The sequence below is a fragment of the Aythya ferina genome, assembly GCF_964211825.1.
Source record: "Aythya ferina genome assembly, chromosome: 1".
NCBI lineage: Eukaryota > Metazoa > Chordata > Aves > Anseriformes > Anatidae > Aythya > Aythya ferina.
Window position 1 is genome coordinate 110566166 of NC_140296.1, and position 14784 is coordinate 110580949.

At 49.8% G+C, this 14784-nt stretch overlaps 1 protein-coding gene across 4 annotated transcripts in view; it reads right to left on the minus strand.

Moving 5' to 3' along the window:
* The window catches only part of PTGFRN (prostaglandin F2 receptor inhibitor), a 103145-nt gene that overhangs the window by 82352 nt on the left and 6009 nt on the right, over positions 1 to 14784 (minus strand). For 2 of the 4 annotated variants that reach the window (XM_084507201.1, XM_084507202.1), the window contains exons 3-4: positions 2795 to 3004; positions 966 to 1034 (exon numbers count right to left, since the gene is read on the minus strand). In XM_084507201.1, coding sequence (XP_084363327.1) covers positions 966 to 1021 — 56 coding nt within the window. In that variant the 5' untranslated portion in view covers positions 1022 to 1034; positions 2795 to 3004. Of the gene's footprint in view, positions 1 to 965; positions 1035 to 2794; positions 3005 to 13831; positions 13920 to 14784 lie in introns of those variants that run through there. The other 2 variants (XM_084507200.1, XM_084507203.1) reach the window with 2 other exon arrangements.

Here is a 14784-nt window from a genome sequence, read left to right on the forward strand (position 1 = left end):
GTGAAAGCCGCCTTTGATTTTAATACCACAGCACCACTGTGGCTCCCTGCACACAGTGGCTTTGTCTGGTTCACAAGCAGCCCAAGTAACCTCAATACTCATTTGCAGACATCCCCCTGGGAGGGAAGGCCCATTGCTTTTGGATGCTGCTCAGACAGCTACAAAAGGAGTAGTCCAGTAAAGAGCTCACGGCCCTGTGAAACACCTAGCAATCCAGACATGGGAAATAAAATTCTGCAGTACTGTTGTGTACATCCCCCCATCTGTTTCCTGCAATACATTTGTCCGTAAAATAGCTCTCGCAGTGGCAATTTCCTTCAGCATGGTTCTCCAAAGTTGTCTCCTTCCAAAGCATGCTCTCAAAACCAAGCTCTCTGTCTCTCTGTGGCTACCCAAAGCCTGCCTGCAGCACACAGTGCAGCCAAAGCACCCCAGGACTGTCAGTCCTGGACTCTCTCCAGTGGGCAACGCGCAGCCTCAGAGGCTCTTCAGGGCTGCTGTGGCATCCTAGGTGCAGGGAGGCTGTTTTGCATTGCATCAGGCCTTCTCTGGGTAAAGCAATTATTTGTAGCTGAGAGTTGGAGGTCAGAATAAATGAATTCTCATCACCATCGCAGATCTTCATAAGCTGCCCACTGCCGTGGTAATTGAGCATAATAATTAAGCAATAAAGACAGTTGTTTCTGAAGTACTTTGAACATCATAAAAATAGTTTTGGTGGTTACAAACCAAAAGTGCTGGAAGCCATCATTGTGACAGTACTGAAGACGAGATATGTGCTCTGACAGCGAGACGCTGTAAATTCAGACACAGCAAAGGTGGATTGCTTCAGAAAAAAATAGGTAAAACAGAACATCTCCACACCTGCACTTCTTAGCTGATTGGACACCGTGTCTGATCATTTCATGCAACAGAATGACAACCAACTTAAAGAATTATTTCCTTGAAACAATTTGGAAATATACCTGTTTTTGCCATATATTTCATCCGCGAGGCAATTTTCCACTACCCTTCTCCACATCAGTCTGGAGTTCCTGTTAGAAAGATGTGGTAATACAGAGAGACATCAGCATCATTCACTGAATGAAAATACTGAAACAGCAAACAGTTTCTAAAAATAAAAATATAGTGAATATGTCTTTAGGTCTCTAAGGCATTATACGGTGACTAATCAGAGCAGTTTTCTTACGAAAAAGGGACAGAAGCAATAGAGATGGAATCAAATTTAATAGTACAAAATGCGAGGTCGTGCCCTGAGGGAGTAATAATGAGAATTTCTGCTACCAGCTGGGAGCTCATCAGTTGGAAGTGACAGAGGAGGAGAAAGACCTGAGTGCACTAGCCGATCAAATGACTGCAAGCTAGCAACATCATGCAGATGTGAGAAAGACAAATGTGAACCTAAGACACATCAGATGAGGGATTTCTAATAGGACTAGGAAGATTTTAACGCCATGAAAGAAGTACAGAATACTGTACATCCATTTAAAAGATGAATTAATTTAAAATTGCCTTTTTTCGGCCTCTCTCAGGATGACCAGGGGAGAAGAGACCTTTCTTCTACAAGAAGAGAGTAAATGAGCTTGGTTTCTTGAGTCTAGCAAAATGCAGGCTGGGATATATTTTTTGCTTATAAATACCCTGGAGGGAAGCACCAGGAAGAGAGAAGAACTGTTTGAGTGAAAGGGCAGTGCTGGCAGAAATGAGTATAAATTTGCCAGGAAAACATTTCAGCTGGAACTGAGAAGAAGGTTCTGACTCTCCAAGTGCTTTTCTGGGATTGCCTTTCAGGAGTTTTTATCAGGACAAAAATCACAGCTTGTTTTAATGCAGAGCTGGGGCAGTTCCCTACAGGTACCACCCCTACGCCTCAAACAGCAGGGAACTGGGCAGTATAACACAGAAGATCCTTTCCATCCTACTTTCCATCATCTTCATAAGAGATATTTATCTTGTTAACAACCTAAGGTTTCATACAGCTGGTGTTCGATTGCCTTTGAGCTGCCAGGTTTGCCTCATATTGCTGACCACAGAAAGAATGGCAAAGGCCTAGTACTGTCTCCTGGCTGCTTTCTGGACTGTTTCATCGCAGAAATCAGTGAGCCCAGCCCCAAGCCTGTTTCTATCAGACACGTGCAGCGTGACTCACACTATCCACCCTGTCTGTGGGGAATGGGCCAAAGGCTCTGAGTCTCCCTCTGCACTGTGACCAGCTCTCCTCCTGCTCGGGGTGGAGAGAGATCACTCCCTACTCCATGAGCATACCAAGCTCTCCATGTTGAGGAACCACCTAGCTAGAGATGGAGCTTGGGACAAAGGCATGGAGAAGGGTGGAAATCTGTGAACTGTGAGCCCCCAAGAAGACGATGAACAGAAGCTCAAGGCAGCTTACTTGCCAACCGCCTGCCATTCCATGCAGTTGTAAAGACATGTGAAATTCCAAAGAAGCCTAGTCCAGAAGCAAAAAATAAGGTGAATGGGTACGGCAGAAGATTAGATGGTATGGCCTGATGAGTGAGGTTAAGCACATGGCATTAGAGTCCTGGTTTTAGACTACTTAAACCATACAATCAGTATAATCTGAAGCTAGGAATCTGTGGGGGTTTGTTGGGTGGCTGTTAAAATTGGTATGGCCCAGCCACCCCTGAGGCACACAGAAGTTTGTTCTTCGTCTGCCTAAAATGGGATGCTGGGAATTGACAGGTGATCTTAGAAGGGCTAAGTGCAAAGCATGAGATAAAGAAAGCTTTAAGTACGTTTCTTTAGTTTCAGCCCTCAATATATCAGCACTCACCTTTGTTTTCTTTAACCTTCTCCCAGGTATATCATGGCCATCAGGCTGCGACGTTGTTAGGGAGGTTGTTCTTTTCAAGTAGCACTGTAACTTCACACAGCAATTTGTCACTGCAGATAAAACATCTTTGCTGTCCCAGGTGGCTTACAAGCTGAAACAGGCAGGGCATGCAAATTCCACTGGAAGGTACAAGCTCAAGCACAGAGGATCCTGGAGGAGAGGGAGGAAGAGGAAGTAGGATTTGTAGAGGGCTGCCTAGGAAGAGGAGCAGTGTATGTGCAGCAGTACTGGGGAGGGCACTCTAGGCACAAGGGCGAGCATGGGAGCAAGGGATGCAAGGAGGGATGTGGAGAAAGTCCAGAGAAATGCAGGGGGAGGAGGCTGGAAGAGGAAATCAGAGGGAGCTAACAGCACTGTGTTTGTACTGGGGGGCTCTGTGTGGGGGAGAATGAGCCCAAGGACACAGTAGGTCATGCAGAATGGATGCTACATCCCACCCCAGAGCCCACCACCACCTTCATATACACATGCACAAAGCATTTGGAGACACTTCAAGGTGAGGAGCACCTATAGAAAGACTTACTATTACCAAGATTAAGAAGCTGTGGAAATCTTCACTCAGAAATGTGCCTGGGATTTGTCCCTTCACAGCACGGATGTTATTCAACTGCAGATCTGCACGGGTGTTTCTTAAGTGCATACCTTTGTGTTTAATTTGACTGGTTTGCTTGGGTTTGCAGCAGCAGAATCCTTCCTGTGTGTTTGGACAGTACACACACCAAGCCCTGAACTCTCAGCAGAGCTACTGAATGTATATGTTTATTTCAGTTTTATATTCCAGGCACTGAGCAAACCCTCAACAAATGCTGTCTTCAAAAATTGGCCGCTCACCCAAGCCCGTCAAACTTTCCATGGAGTCAGAACCTCAGAAATCCCTCACCAAGAAGGAAACATTGGTCTCGCCTGAATTCGTTTAAGTAAAGGAGGGGAAAAAGAAAACACATTCATCAAGGTTTTTGTCTGGTCAGATGATACTGGCCAGAAATTCAACCTTCCGCTTCTGTTAGACTGCACGCCCTCACTGACCAGCTACATCTTAGGCTGGGGACAGGAGGAGGAAGAAGGTGGAGGGGACCATCCCGAAGCCTTGCTGTTGGTGCTTACCACTGAGGAGCCTGCAGTGCCCTTGGAGAGACCCCAGCCCTCCGGGGAAGGCAGGTTTTTACTGTAAAGGGAGACAGAGCAGGGCTTCATTTTCGGGCAGGCTACGTTAGAGTTAGGCAGCACAGAGCAGATGTCCAAGAGAGAGCAGGGAGGTGGGACCAAGGCAAGGCACGGAGAATGAGTCACCCGCAGCCGGAGCCAAGCCAGGGCTGAATGCTGCAACAAATCCTATAAGGCACAAGCAGACTAGAGCAGAACAGGAGAGAGGAGAAGTCATCCTTGCAGGGAAACAACCAGAGAGGCAGAAGGAGGAGGGTGAATGAAATCCAAAAAACAGCAGAGAGCAGGGCGCAAGAACGACTGCCCTTCACCAGGCCTGTGGGCATCCAGCTTGGGACGCTGCTGCTAGCAGCAGCCCAGAGCAGACATTTTAGAGAAAAGCACAGAAAAGCCAGAAGTGTTGTGTGACTTTCCCCTGAGGACCCTCCAGCTCCTGACAGCCCACAGCACAGGAACTCCTGCAGCCAGGCCCGGCACCTGCAGCCTTCCTGGCCCTTGGGGATCTCTTCTCCCCTGAACTTAATGGCTGCCTGGCCCCCATGTGCTGCTGGCCTCCGTCCCCACCCGGCCCCGCAGCTTGAGCACATACCAGGAAGGGGGGCAGGAAAGGGGGACTTTCCGAGGGGGAAAATCACAGAACTGATAGCTTTCAGCACTTAGAAGTTTCTCCTCCACAGGCCTGAGGAGAGGCTCTCCTCCACAGCCCGCAAGGTCCCTCAAGGGCAGTCCCCCAAGAGAAATGCTCCACGCGCTTTGCAGCCCATGCAGAAGCTCCTTGCTAGTCATCTCTGCTTCAGAGAGGCATAAACCTGTACTGGGAGCAGAAAGAGGAGAGGAGAAATGCTTTGTTTCCTGAAATACTAGAGCACTTCTTTTTGTCCTCAAGGAAAGGGGTGGCAAATAAAGGTTTTGTGACCAATAAGATACGGAGAGAGGAGAGGGCAGGAGCTGAGTTACAAATGAAGCTGGCATCTTACAGCAAGGGAGGCTGCAAGGTACAAGGCCATAGTGTAACAAAAAAAAAAAAAAAAAAAAAAAAAAAGAGAGAGAGAGAGAGAAAGAAAAGCATTCAGAGCCTTTACAGCATCCATCAAAGCAGTAACGTTATTGCATGGTACGTTTATAGTTCCCTTGCAGCCAGGGCAGCAGCTTTTCAGTCGGGCTGGGCTTAAAAACGAGGCCATAGCAGTCTCCTTGCTGCTCCTCTGTGCATGGGCATTTCCCGTCCCCTCGCAGCGACTCCGAAATTCATTTCACCCTTTAATTGGATTTCATGCAGCAGTGCAATGCACAGTGCGGGATGGCCAGGGCTGCTTGGGAGAGGGGTGCCCACTGCCCATCTGGCAGCAGCAGCACTGGGGATGTGGATGAGGAGGGGTGGGATGCCTACAGACACCTCGCTGGGTGGCTGTTGGGCAGGCTGTGCAGCTAATGCCCTGCTTCTGGTGGCAGATTTCAGCAACACACAAGTCTCTTCCATTTCATCACACTCAAAACTGGCTGGGCTTAACTAGGTCACATTTCCTCACCGTATCAGAGGCAAAGGCTTGTCTTGCTCGAGTAATTTAAGCAAGACCCAGCCTTTGCACAGGGCAGAGGTGCCAGCACCCCTGCTGCAGCAGAGAACAAGGAGCAATGGCTTTAAACTAAAAGAGGGGAGGTTTAGATTTAGATTAGAGTTTTGGAAGAAATTCTTTAGTGTGAAGGAGGTGAGGCCCTGGCACAGGCTGCCCAGAGAAGCTGTGGATGCCCCATCCCTGGAGGTGTTCAAGGCCAGGCTGGATGGGGCTTTGGGCAACTTGGTCTGGTGGGAGGTGTCCCTGCTCATGGCAGGGGGTTGGAACTGAGTGGTCTTTAAGGTCTCTTCCAACCCAAACCATTCTGTTATTCTAGAAACTGATTTGTCTTTATTTTTCAGACACCTCACCACAACCCTCCTTATACAAGTGGGAGCAAGACACAGTCACTATTTTCCATCTCTCTGCATCCATCATTTTCTTTGCCTACTTTTGGCTCCCATTTTTCACCTGCATTACTCATGCAATAGAAGATTGCCCCAGTCCATAAATCAACCACTTTGCTCAGACAGCAGAGAGGTGGCATTTTCATCTTTTTTTTTTTTTTTTTTTTTTTTTTAAATCCTTCTCTTTATGCAGCCAGCCATTTTACTCCCTCTTGAGATGGCTGCTCTAGACTGAGCAGATGTTTCCACTGAGCTGTGTGCAGTGACACCTAGCCTCCCCCTGCCATCACCCAGCCGGCCATGGTAAATTGAGAGGCTGGCAAGACACAGAGGCATCCTTCTGCACCGTGTTTGTCAACAGCAAGCTTCGCCTGCCCACTCACCTGCCGCGGGTAAGTCCCGCCGGGCACCTTCTCTCACCTAAATAATTTCATGCCATCTGCAAACCTTGCTGCTTCGCTGCTTCCCCCACTTTTCCAAGCCATTAATAAATACTAAGCACCAGCAGCAAGTGCACAGCTCACTGCCCAGCCCACTGCCCACAGGGAGAGTGTGCTCCCACCTCACTCGGTGAGACCCTGGCAGCACGCCCTGGCAGCCCCCAAATCCCTGCCTCACTGGGGGTCCCCAGCCCGTACACCTCTGCTTTGCTGGGTGCAGTGTGCCATGACTGGTGTCAGTGGAAATCCTGCCTCACGTCCCACAGCAGGCATATGTTCCCCTTGGCACACTTTCCTATGTTTCCTCTAGTCCATGGGGAAGACCTACTTTATTCTTGCCTTTAAGGTGAAACAGAAGGAAAACAGGAGCTTTGTTCTGCAGGCCTTTGAAGCACTGCTGCCAGCCAGAAGTGGCTAAGGACATCACGTCTGCTGCCCGGAGAGCAGAATAGCCCACATGCTCCCAGATTTTTGGCTCACCTCATTCTCCCTGAAAGGTCCAGGAAAGGGCCCTGTCCCCCAGCCCCACTACCAGCTGCAGGGCTCCTAAAGCCCTAGGGGAGGGCACCGTCCCCCTGTCCTGCCGGACCCTTCAGCACCTGGCTCTGCACCTCTAACAGGCACTGAGGAGCTGCAGCAGAGGGTCTCCTGCCCCCCTCCAGGCCGTGCAGGGTCAGGCCATGCATCTTGCATGGCCCATGGTCCATTTAATGGGACATGTTGCTGTGTTGGGAGATCAGCCGCTCCTGCAGGCTGTGAAGCCTTGCTCAGCTGCTCACATTGCAAGCTTAGCCATGGAAAAAAGTACCCAGCAGGCACAGCACGTGACTTTAAAGCAATCAAAATGTCGTCAAAGGAAAGCCAGCACTGCTAGCATGAGCTGAGAGAGCTGTTTGTAGCAGAAGTTATTTCCCCACCTAATTTCCACCTTTCATTCTCTCAACTTTTGGCCAAAAGGCTGCTAAGAACGTCCCTGCTTTCCTCCCAGTCACTGACCATCATTTCTTCTCATTTTCCAGAAGGAACCTCCTTCTGCAGAGACCTGGACTGGAAGAGTGAGCACAGCCTGAAGGAGGAACACTCAGAGCGGCCTGGAGGGTGCAGCACAAAGGCTCGGGGGTGCAGGCAGAGGCAAGGCCTGCTCCCCGAAATGAAGGAGGGATGTGAAGGGCAGATTTCCCTCTTGCTGTCTCAGGCTTCTTTCCTCTAGTGCTCGGCTACTGCCTGCTCTGCTGACAGCTCCCCTCCCACAGCTTGGACACCCGACCCACCTTTCACACTGCTCAGATTTGGATAGCAGGTCCTATCACTCCAGCTGTACATCCCACAAAGGGAGCGTGCTTGGGTTTTTTAAGATGTGTCTTGAAAAGAGAGAGGCTATTAACAACAGCTATTGCTGATCTCCCTGCTGCATCCAATTCATTTTTAAATAGCACAGCTAACAGGACTAAAATCTATACAAAAAATATTTCATGCTACCCCTTCCTGAAGGTAACTTTTTTGTTTAAGGATTTCATTCCAGGTTTTCTGATGCTTCGAGGCTTATTTTTTTTTTTTTTCCTCCTGGGTAGGGTCAGGAAGGGAAGAAGAGCTACTGAGTGAGAGTTTATAGATATTATTTCCATTACAACTACAAATTAAACAGCAGTGAGAGAGAATGCCTGAGAGAATGATTGACTCCTCTTTTTTCTTTCTTCCAAATCAATTTGTAGTGCAAAAGCATTCATTATTTCACAGTAAATCTTCTTCCTGCTATTAGACCTCTCTATCAAACTTTTCCTAGTCGCATCCCATCCCCCTCCACCCCCGTGGTTAATGTTCATCAGATTACTACTAATCTTATCAGAGATTTCATTGCGCTGCTTGCAGAAAGCCATGCCTCCACAACGTCTCCCCATTCCTACTGGGGACTGCATGATGCCGTGACTGGTAGCGCCTTTCCCCTCATCGATCCAGATCTGATGGCACCAAAGCCTTCAGTGGAATGGCACAGCCTGCACAACTCTTCATGTGAAAATAAATAAATAAATAAAAATGCAATGAGCGACCAACCAACTCTTCAGGCAGCCAACAGGCTTCAGTTCAGTATTTTCAAAATGAAGCTTTCAGAACAATTTTTCATTCCTTTCCAAGCCAAAATCTCAAATCCTCACAAATGGAATCAAGAAAGTGAAAAAAGGCATTTTTCCCCTCTTTGTTTTGCCATTTGTTCTTAATTTTCCATGGATGCTCTCTGCTTTTACCAAGACCTGGCCCCTGTGCAGGGTCGCCCTTTGGCGCATCCTGAACTGCATGGAAAACGCTTTCCTGGCCAGGGGGAAGCCAGGAACAGGGAAAGCTCTTCTACACATCACCCGTGGGTTATTTCCACCACAACATTACCCCAGTCCAGCAGCTTTGTGAGCCACTGCCTCCAGACACAACCCACAGGCAGCTGGGGATGCCCGAGGAGCACAGAGCAGTGGTGGTGCTGCACACAGGCATCACCTCCCACTCGCTACAGCGAGCAGAGCCCTCTCCTGCCCTCCCCATAGCCCACAAGCACTAAGCACCGCTGCCAGCATCTGCACTGCAAGCTTACAGCATGTCCAAATTGCTGCCCACTCCCCACAGACCCCATTCAGCGTTTCCGCTATCACCCTCTCCCCGAGTATCTGTTTTGGATTAATTGGCCTGAAGATCGGGTAGCATGCATTTGTCTGGATTATTTCCTGCCCAGGCTAACCTCTATAGATATAATTTTTTTCAAAGGGAATGTTTTGGCAGAGCATCAGAAAGGAAAACTCCCTGACGGTGCAATTACAGCTTAATGTGCAATAGCCATCCGGGAGACGCCGGGAAAGCCCCAGCGTTCAGGGCACATGAAACGCAACTCGCTGCTACAACAGGAAAAAAAAAGTGAAAAACCCACCGGAGAGGACTTTGAAACAGCCAGAGGTGAACAGACACTGTGCAAAGCAACAGCTCCTTTCCATCCCCACCTCGGAGAGCCCAGGCCAGAAGGGCTGAAGAAGAGGAGTGTGGGAACTGGGGATCAATGTCCCATGGCCATGGGCTGAGCGAGGAAGCAACACGGGCATGCCCTGATCCCTGTTTCGGTGACATTGATGGAGGCACGGGGGGGATTAATTCAAACCGATTGACCAAATCTTTGCATTTCACATTGCTGTCACATTTGATTAAAGCTGATCAAATTGCTCGCTGCAGATAAATCCTTGGACAGACACAGCCCCATTACCCAGCCCTGAATTATCAGCAAGCAGCTTGTCTCCTTGCAAACAGGGCTGCCCCTCAGGTGAGTCTGACAAGTACCTTGCAAGAAGGCGTTTTAACATACAGCTTCCCTGAGACCCCATCTCAGAAAACATCCCCTTAGCCCCCCCCTTTCTTTATGCCACTGGTCATGTAAGTCACACTGCACTGCTTCCAGCCAGAGGCCATGCTTCACACTCAGGAGACACATCCTCTTCTAGCTGCAAGTTATTTGCAATCATGCCGAATTGTTCCACGAGCCTATCACGCAACCAATAGAGCTCTTCAAAATGGCTTTGAGAATAACGCCAGTGCGGGCGCTCAATTACGTTTATTCACATTACTCTAAAAGATGGCTTGCTTTCGTGAACATCTTTGTAGGCAGAAAATTTTTTTCAGCAGTGTTTGGGAATGAAATGGGTCACAATCGCTAAGGAAGACAGTCTGCATGTTTTATTCAGAAGCACATTTTGTGAACGTTTATTGCTACATACGCCCAGCTCTAGTGAAGATGGACATCCCTAGTTTTCCTCCTCATTTCTCCTCCCTTTGTTCTTATTTTTATCTCTGCATATTAACTGCAACCTATTGACATTTGCAGCTATCAGCTGGAGGAAAAAAATAAAAGAGATGGGGTGGTGGTGGTGCAGGAAACTCGACGCAAAAGGAAAAGTTTATTTCCTCTTAAACCTTTCCCTTAAATTCAATTATGTTGTTCTCATCCACAACAAGCTAATGGCCACTTACAGACTCCATATCAGATGCAACCATATAGTTTCTGCTGAGCAAAAATTTCCCTGGAAAAAAGCCACTTCATTTACTGGTGAGTTGCTTTGCTCAGTGCCTCTCAGCTTTGACAGACTTCAACCAGTTATTGCACAGGGTTGCCAGGATGAGGCCCTGGACTGGCAGAGGTGCCAGCATAGTCCCAGCACCAGGGAGGGCTGCAAGGGACCCTTTTTGGCACAGTGGTCCCATGAGGTCTCCCAGCCATTTGGTTTCCCTGCCCATATGGTGGCAGCCAGGCTCTCAGGGGCAATTTCTTCTCATAAACACTTCATTTGGTGCTTTCAGAAGCAGCTCACTCTTACAGGCTTTCAGGACATGGCAAAATGCTTGGAGGCAGTCTCACCCTGACCAAACAAAACCACCATGAGTTTGTGCAGCCCAGCCGCCCAGCTTCTCAGGCAGCTTTGGGCAGCAGAAGGACCCCACACAACCCCAGGGGACCAGAGAGGACCTCACGTGTTACAGAGCCCAGGCTTCAGCTCTTGAAACATCCTGAGCATTGACCTCATCTCATCGCTGTGTCAGGCTCAGCAGGAGAAGAGAGGCCAAGAACATATGAAACAATGTGGGGAGGAGCAGAGCCATCAATCAGGAGACGGAGCAGAGCTGGCCTCCCTTCCTCCAGGAACCAATGCCAAGAGCGAGGGATGGAAAAGTGAGGACGAGGTGCCCTGGAGGAGGACAGAGAGCAGAAGTTGGGAGCCTTCCCCAACTCTCTTCACTAAAGGCTGTTCTCCTCTGCCCCAGAAAGGTCAGCATGGAAAGGGAAAATGATATATTTTTTTTTTCTTTTAAACACAGCTCTAAGAAAGATAAGTAATGCTTTCCCTGAAGGCAGAATAAAAAGTTTCAGTTTAAAAACCTAAAAAAAAAAAAAAAAAAAAAAAAAAAAAATATGGAGGTGGAGGAGGAAAAAAATAAATAAATAGTCCCCTGATGTTGCTATCTTGGGAAATGTTCATATCCGTGGGGACTTTTTTAGTGCCCCTGCTCTGAGTCAACCAATGTTTGATGTAGAGCATGAGTGTGCAAGGACAGTCAGAGGGGAGGGAGCTGGTTCTCTACAGCAGCAGCGAGGAACAGACCCAGACAGCTACAGGGCCAGTGAAACCACCCAACACCCCACATGGGGCTGATCTCACACCGTGTACAGCCACCACAAGGGCTGTGTAGAGGGCCACCATATCCCCATGGCATGGCAGCATCGCCTTCTCATGTGGGTGTGAGGGCAGGAGGCATACCGGCCACACTCCTGCCATCAAAATCACAATGCCCTCCAGCCATCTCCTCCAGATGAGGTCTTAATTATTTAAGTGAGCCCTACAACTCTTCGTTAAGGCACTGAGTTATTATTTCCATCTTACAGGCAGGGAAGCAAGGGTGTTTTTGTGCGAGCCCATATGTTCTCCATTATGGGCCATTGCTCCTCCTGGCTGCAGCACGACCTGACTGAAGTGCAAAACAGCGTCCAACATTTGTTCTCCTCGTACGCCCAGACCAACCAGTAGCAGAAAGCACAGTTGCAAACTCATGCAAACCTGGGAGGTCTGGGGGAACGTTATTTCCAGACTTTGTCTCCTCAGCAACACAAAAATGCCTTGCTATCTTCCTCCTTCATCTGGGGGCTCCCTGGGGCTTGGACTAGGTGGCCTCCAAGGGGTCCCTTCCCACCTAAATTGGGTGATTCTCCAGTTTGGAGAGAATCGTTCAGAGCCAACCCATCACTCAAGTAACAACGCTGCTCCTCTCAGCATAGTCACTTTTTTCCTCAGCTCATCTTTGAGGAAATTGTTCTGGGTTTCAGCTTGGAAAACAACACCCCTGCAGAGACACAGCTGCAGCTGTGTTAACATGGCTGGTCACCCAGAAGCTTCTGAGGAAAAAATCGGACCATTTTGGCTCACCGTACACAGAGAGGAGGCTGCCTCACTCTTTGCTTTGAGTCCCATACCACTGCTGCGGCTTTGAGGGAGGGCTGTCAGCATATAAATTCAGATTACTCCTGAACACAGAGCCTAGCTGGATTTCTCAAAGAGAAGAATAAAGAGCTGTGGCCTCCCTATAGGCACCAACAAGTTCCCCTGCTCAACACACGGTTGTCACAGCCTCCACAGCCACATCCAGCCCAGACCCCAGCACATATATGGTATTTGGGATGACCTTTGCCACCTGAATTGCCTGCTCAGGATGCAAGGGGCCATACAGAGCAGGTTTTCTCTCCTTAAATACCCTGGATGTTTATCCATGGCACAGAGCCAGCCCAGAAGCAAAGCACGGAGCTACACATCAGACCATGGGCAGGGGTCCTGTGCCTTTCCCTGAGAAGACAAAGCCCCAGGTGACAGCAGGCCCGTGTAAAAACCCTGCTAATGATGACAAGCAGAAACACACCACACTGTCAGCATCCCCAGGCCAAAAGGTATCCAACAGCCTTTTCGCAGGAGCTGACATCCACGGCTCTCTCAGTGCCCTTAGAGCTTGCTCCTCATCACGTGGCCCTGTGCCATGCACCCACGTCCAGCCCCAGCCGCTCATCTTCCTGGCCATGGAGAGGAGCAGCTCGCTCCAGGTCAGGCTTTTCTTTCTCCCCCGCACCCTCTGGGCCAGCCGCCCTCCTTCCCACGCAGGACAGCTGGCTCCATCCATGCTCACATGTTTCCTACGGGCCTGCACCGCTTTTCCCACTAACAATGCTCTTTGTGTACACCCAGAAGTCTCCACCTCAGCAAGCCGACCAGGAGCTGGGGCCACTGCTGTACTGCACACAAGGGACACATGGCTCCTGCCTCTGGCTTGTCTAGAAACCCCATGCAAGAGGCAAACAGGGCAGCAGAGATGGGGGCATGACTGGTTTAGGGCTTTAAGCCCAGCAAGAGAACCAGGAGACTGAGACCAGTAGGGGAAGAAAATGGGTTCAGTATCAAGCACAGCACTGCAGGGAGAAACTAGTGGAGCCCAGCTTCCCACTGCTATGTTTCTGAATGTATTTCATCCAAATACCTGTCATCAGCATCACCCACAAGGCAAAAATGCTACCTAGGACAAGATACCAGCCCCTGGGGGCACCACAGGGATGGGCCTTGCTTCCCCTAGTGGGGTCAGAGAGGGACCTGCAAACAAGGAGCTTCCCCCCACACCTCATCACAAAGATATTTTGGAGACAGGAACCCTTCCAGCTAAATCAGCACCCATTTACCCTACTTCAGCAGAGCCTCAAACCACACATGGATGCAGCTGGGGGTCAGTGCAGAGAGAGGCACTTGGCACAGCTCTTTTTGCCACCCATCACCTATGCACCAGGATAGGCTGAGGTTCACAAAGCCAGAAGCCACATCTGCACTGAGATAATCCCACAGAGCCAACACATACCTCTCAGCATCATCCCCTGCACCTCTCCACAGCCCCAGCCTGAGCAGATTCACAGTGAGCAGTGGGAAGCCTGTATTTAAAAGCGAAGCACAGCTGGGGACACAGCTGAAGGCTGGCTGGGGCTAACACCCTTTCCCCAGGGCAGAGCCCCTGCACAGGTGCCGAGCCTGACACCTCAGGTACTCCACCTCTTGCAAAAGCCTCAGCAAGGCTGCATCCTTCATGGCCCTGGGCTATGCGCAGCAGCAAGGTGCAAGATGCTCAGCATGGGGCAGGAAGGGTGGTAGAGACCTTCACCACCTCCCCTTGTCCCTGGCACCACACCACAGCCTGCCCTCCCTCCAGTGACAGGAATCCCCTGCCACAAGCTGTGCCCTCCCAAAAGCTGCAGGTCTTTGCCGATGCCCCCATATTCCTCCCAATTGACCCAAGTGCCTGCATTGCTCACACAGCTTCCCGCTGCTCCTGCCCTTTGAGCCCAGGGCCAAGGCAGTTAGCAAGCCCAGGCAGGCTGGATGTGTGGCCCCGCATGTCCTGGCAAGAGGAAGCTGTTTGCAGGAGTGGATGTTGAGTCTTTTTGGCTCTTGCAACAGCAATGGAAGAGGTGCTGCACCTCCCCAAGGAGGAGCCCCGGCCCTTTCCCCACACAGCTCAGAGCATCCCATGGGGAGGAAATGTGTCATCAAAACACTGTGGTACCGTCAAAGCGGGGTGGAGGAGGGAGAGCACACGTGAAGCCCATTTGAACAAGACACCCACTGGTCCAGGAAAAGGCCTTGGACAAACACAACTTCATGTGGCTTGTCTGTGGCACCTTGCAGCTCAGCTGGCAGCCTGAACAAGTGAGAGAGAGAGAGAAGAAATTTGGGAAAACAGCGTCAGAAACAATGGGGAACAGAAAGACCAGGGACAGCTTATCAACAGAGCTTGTGTTTTCTGGAGAAAGGAAAGTA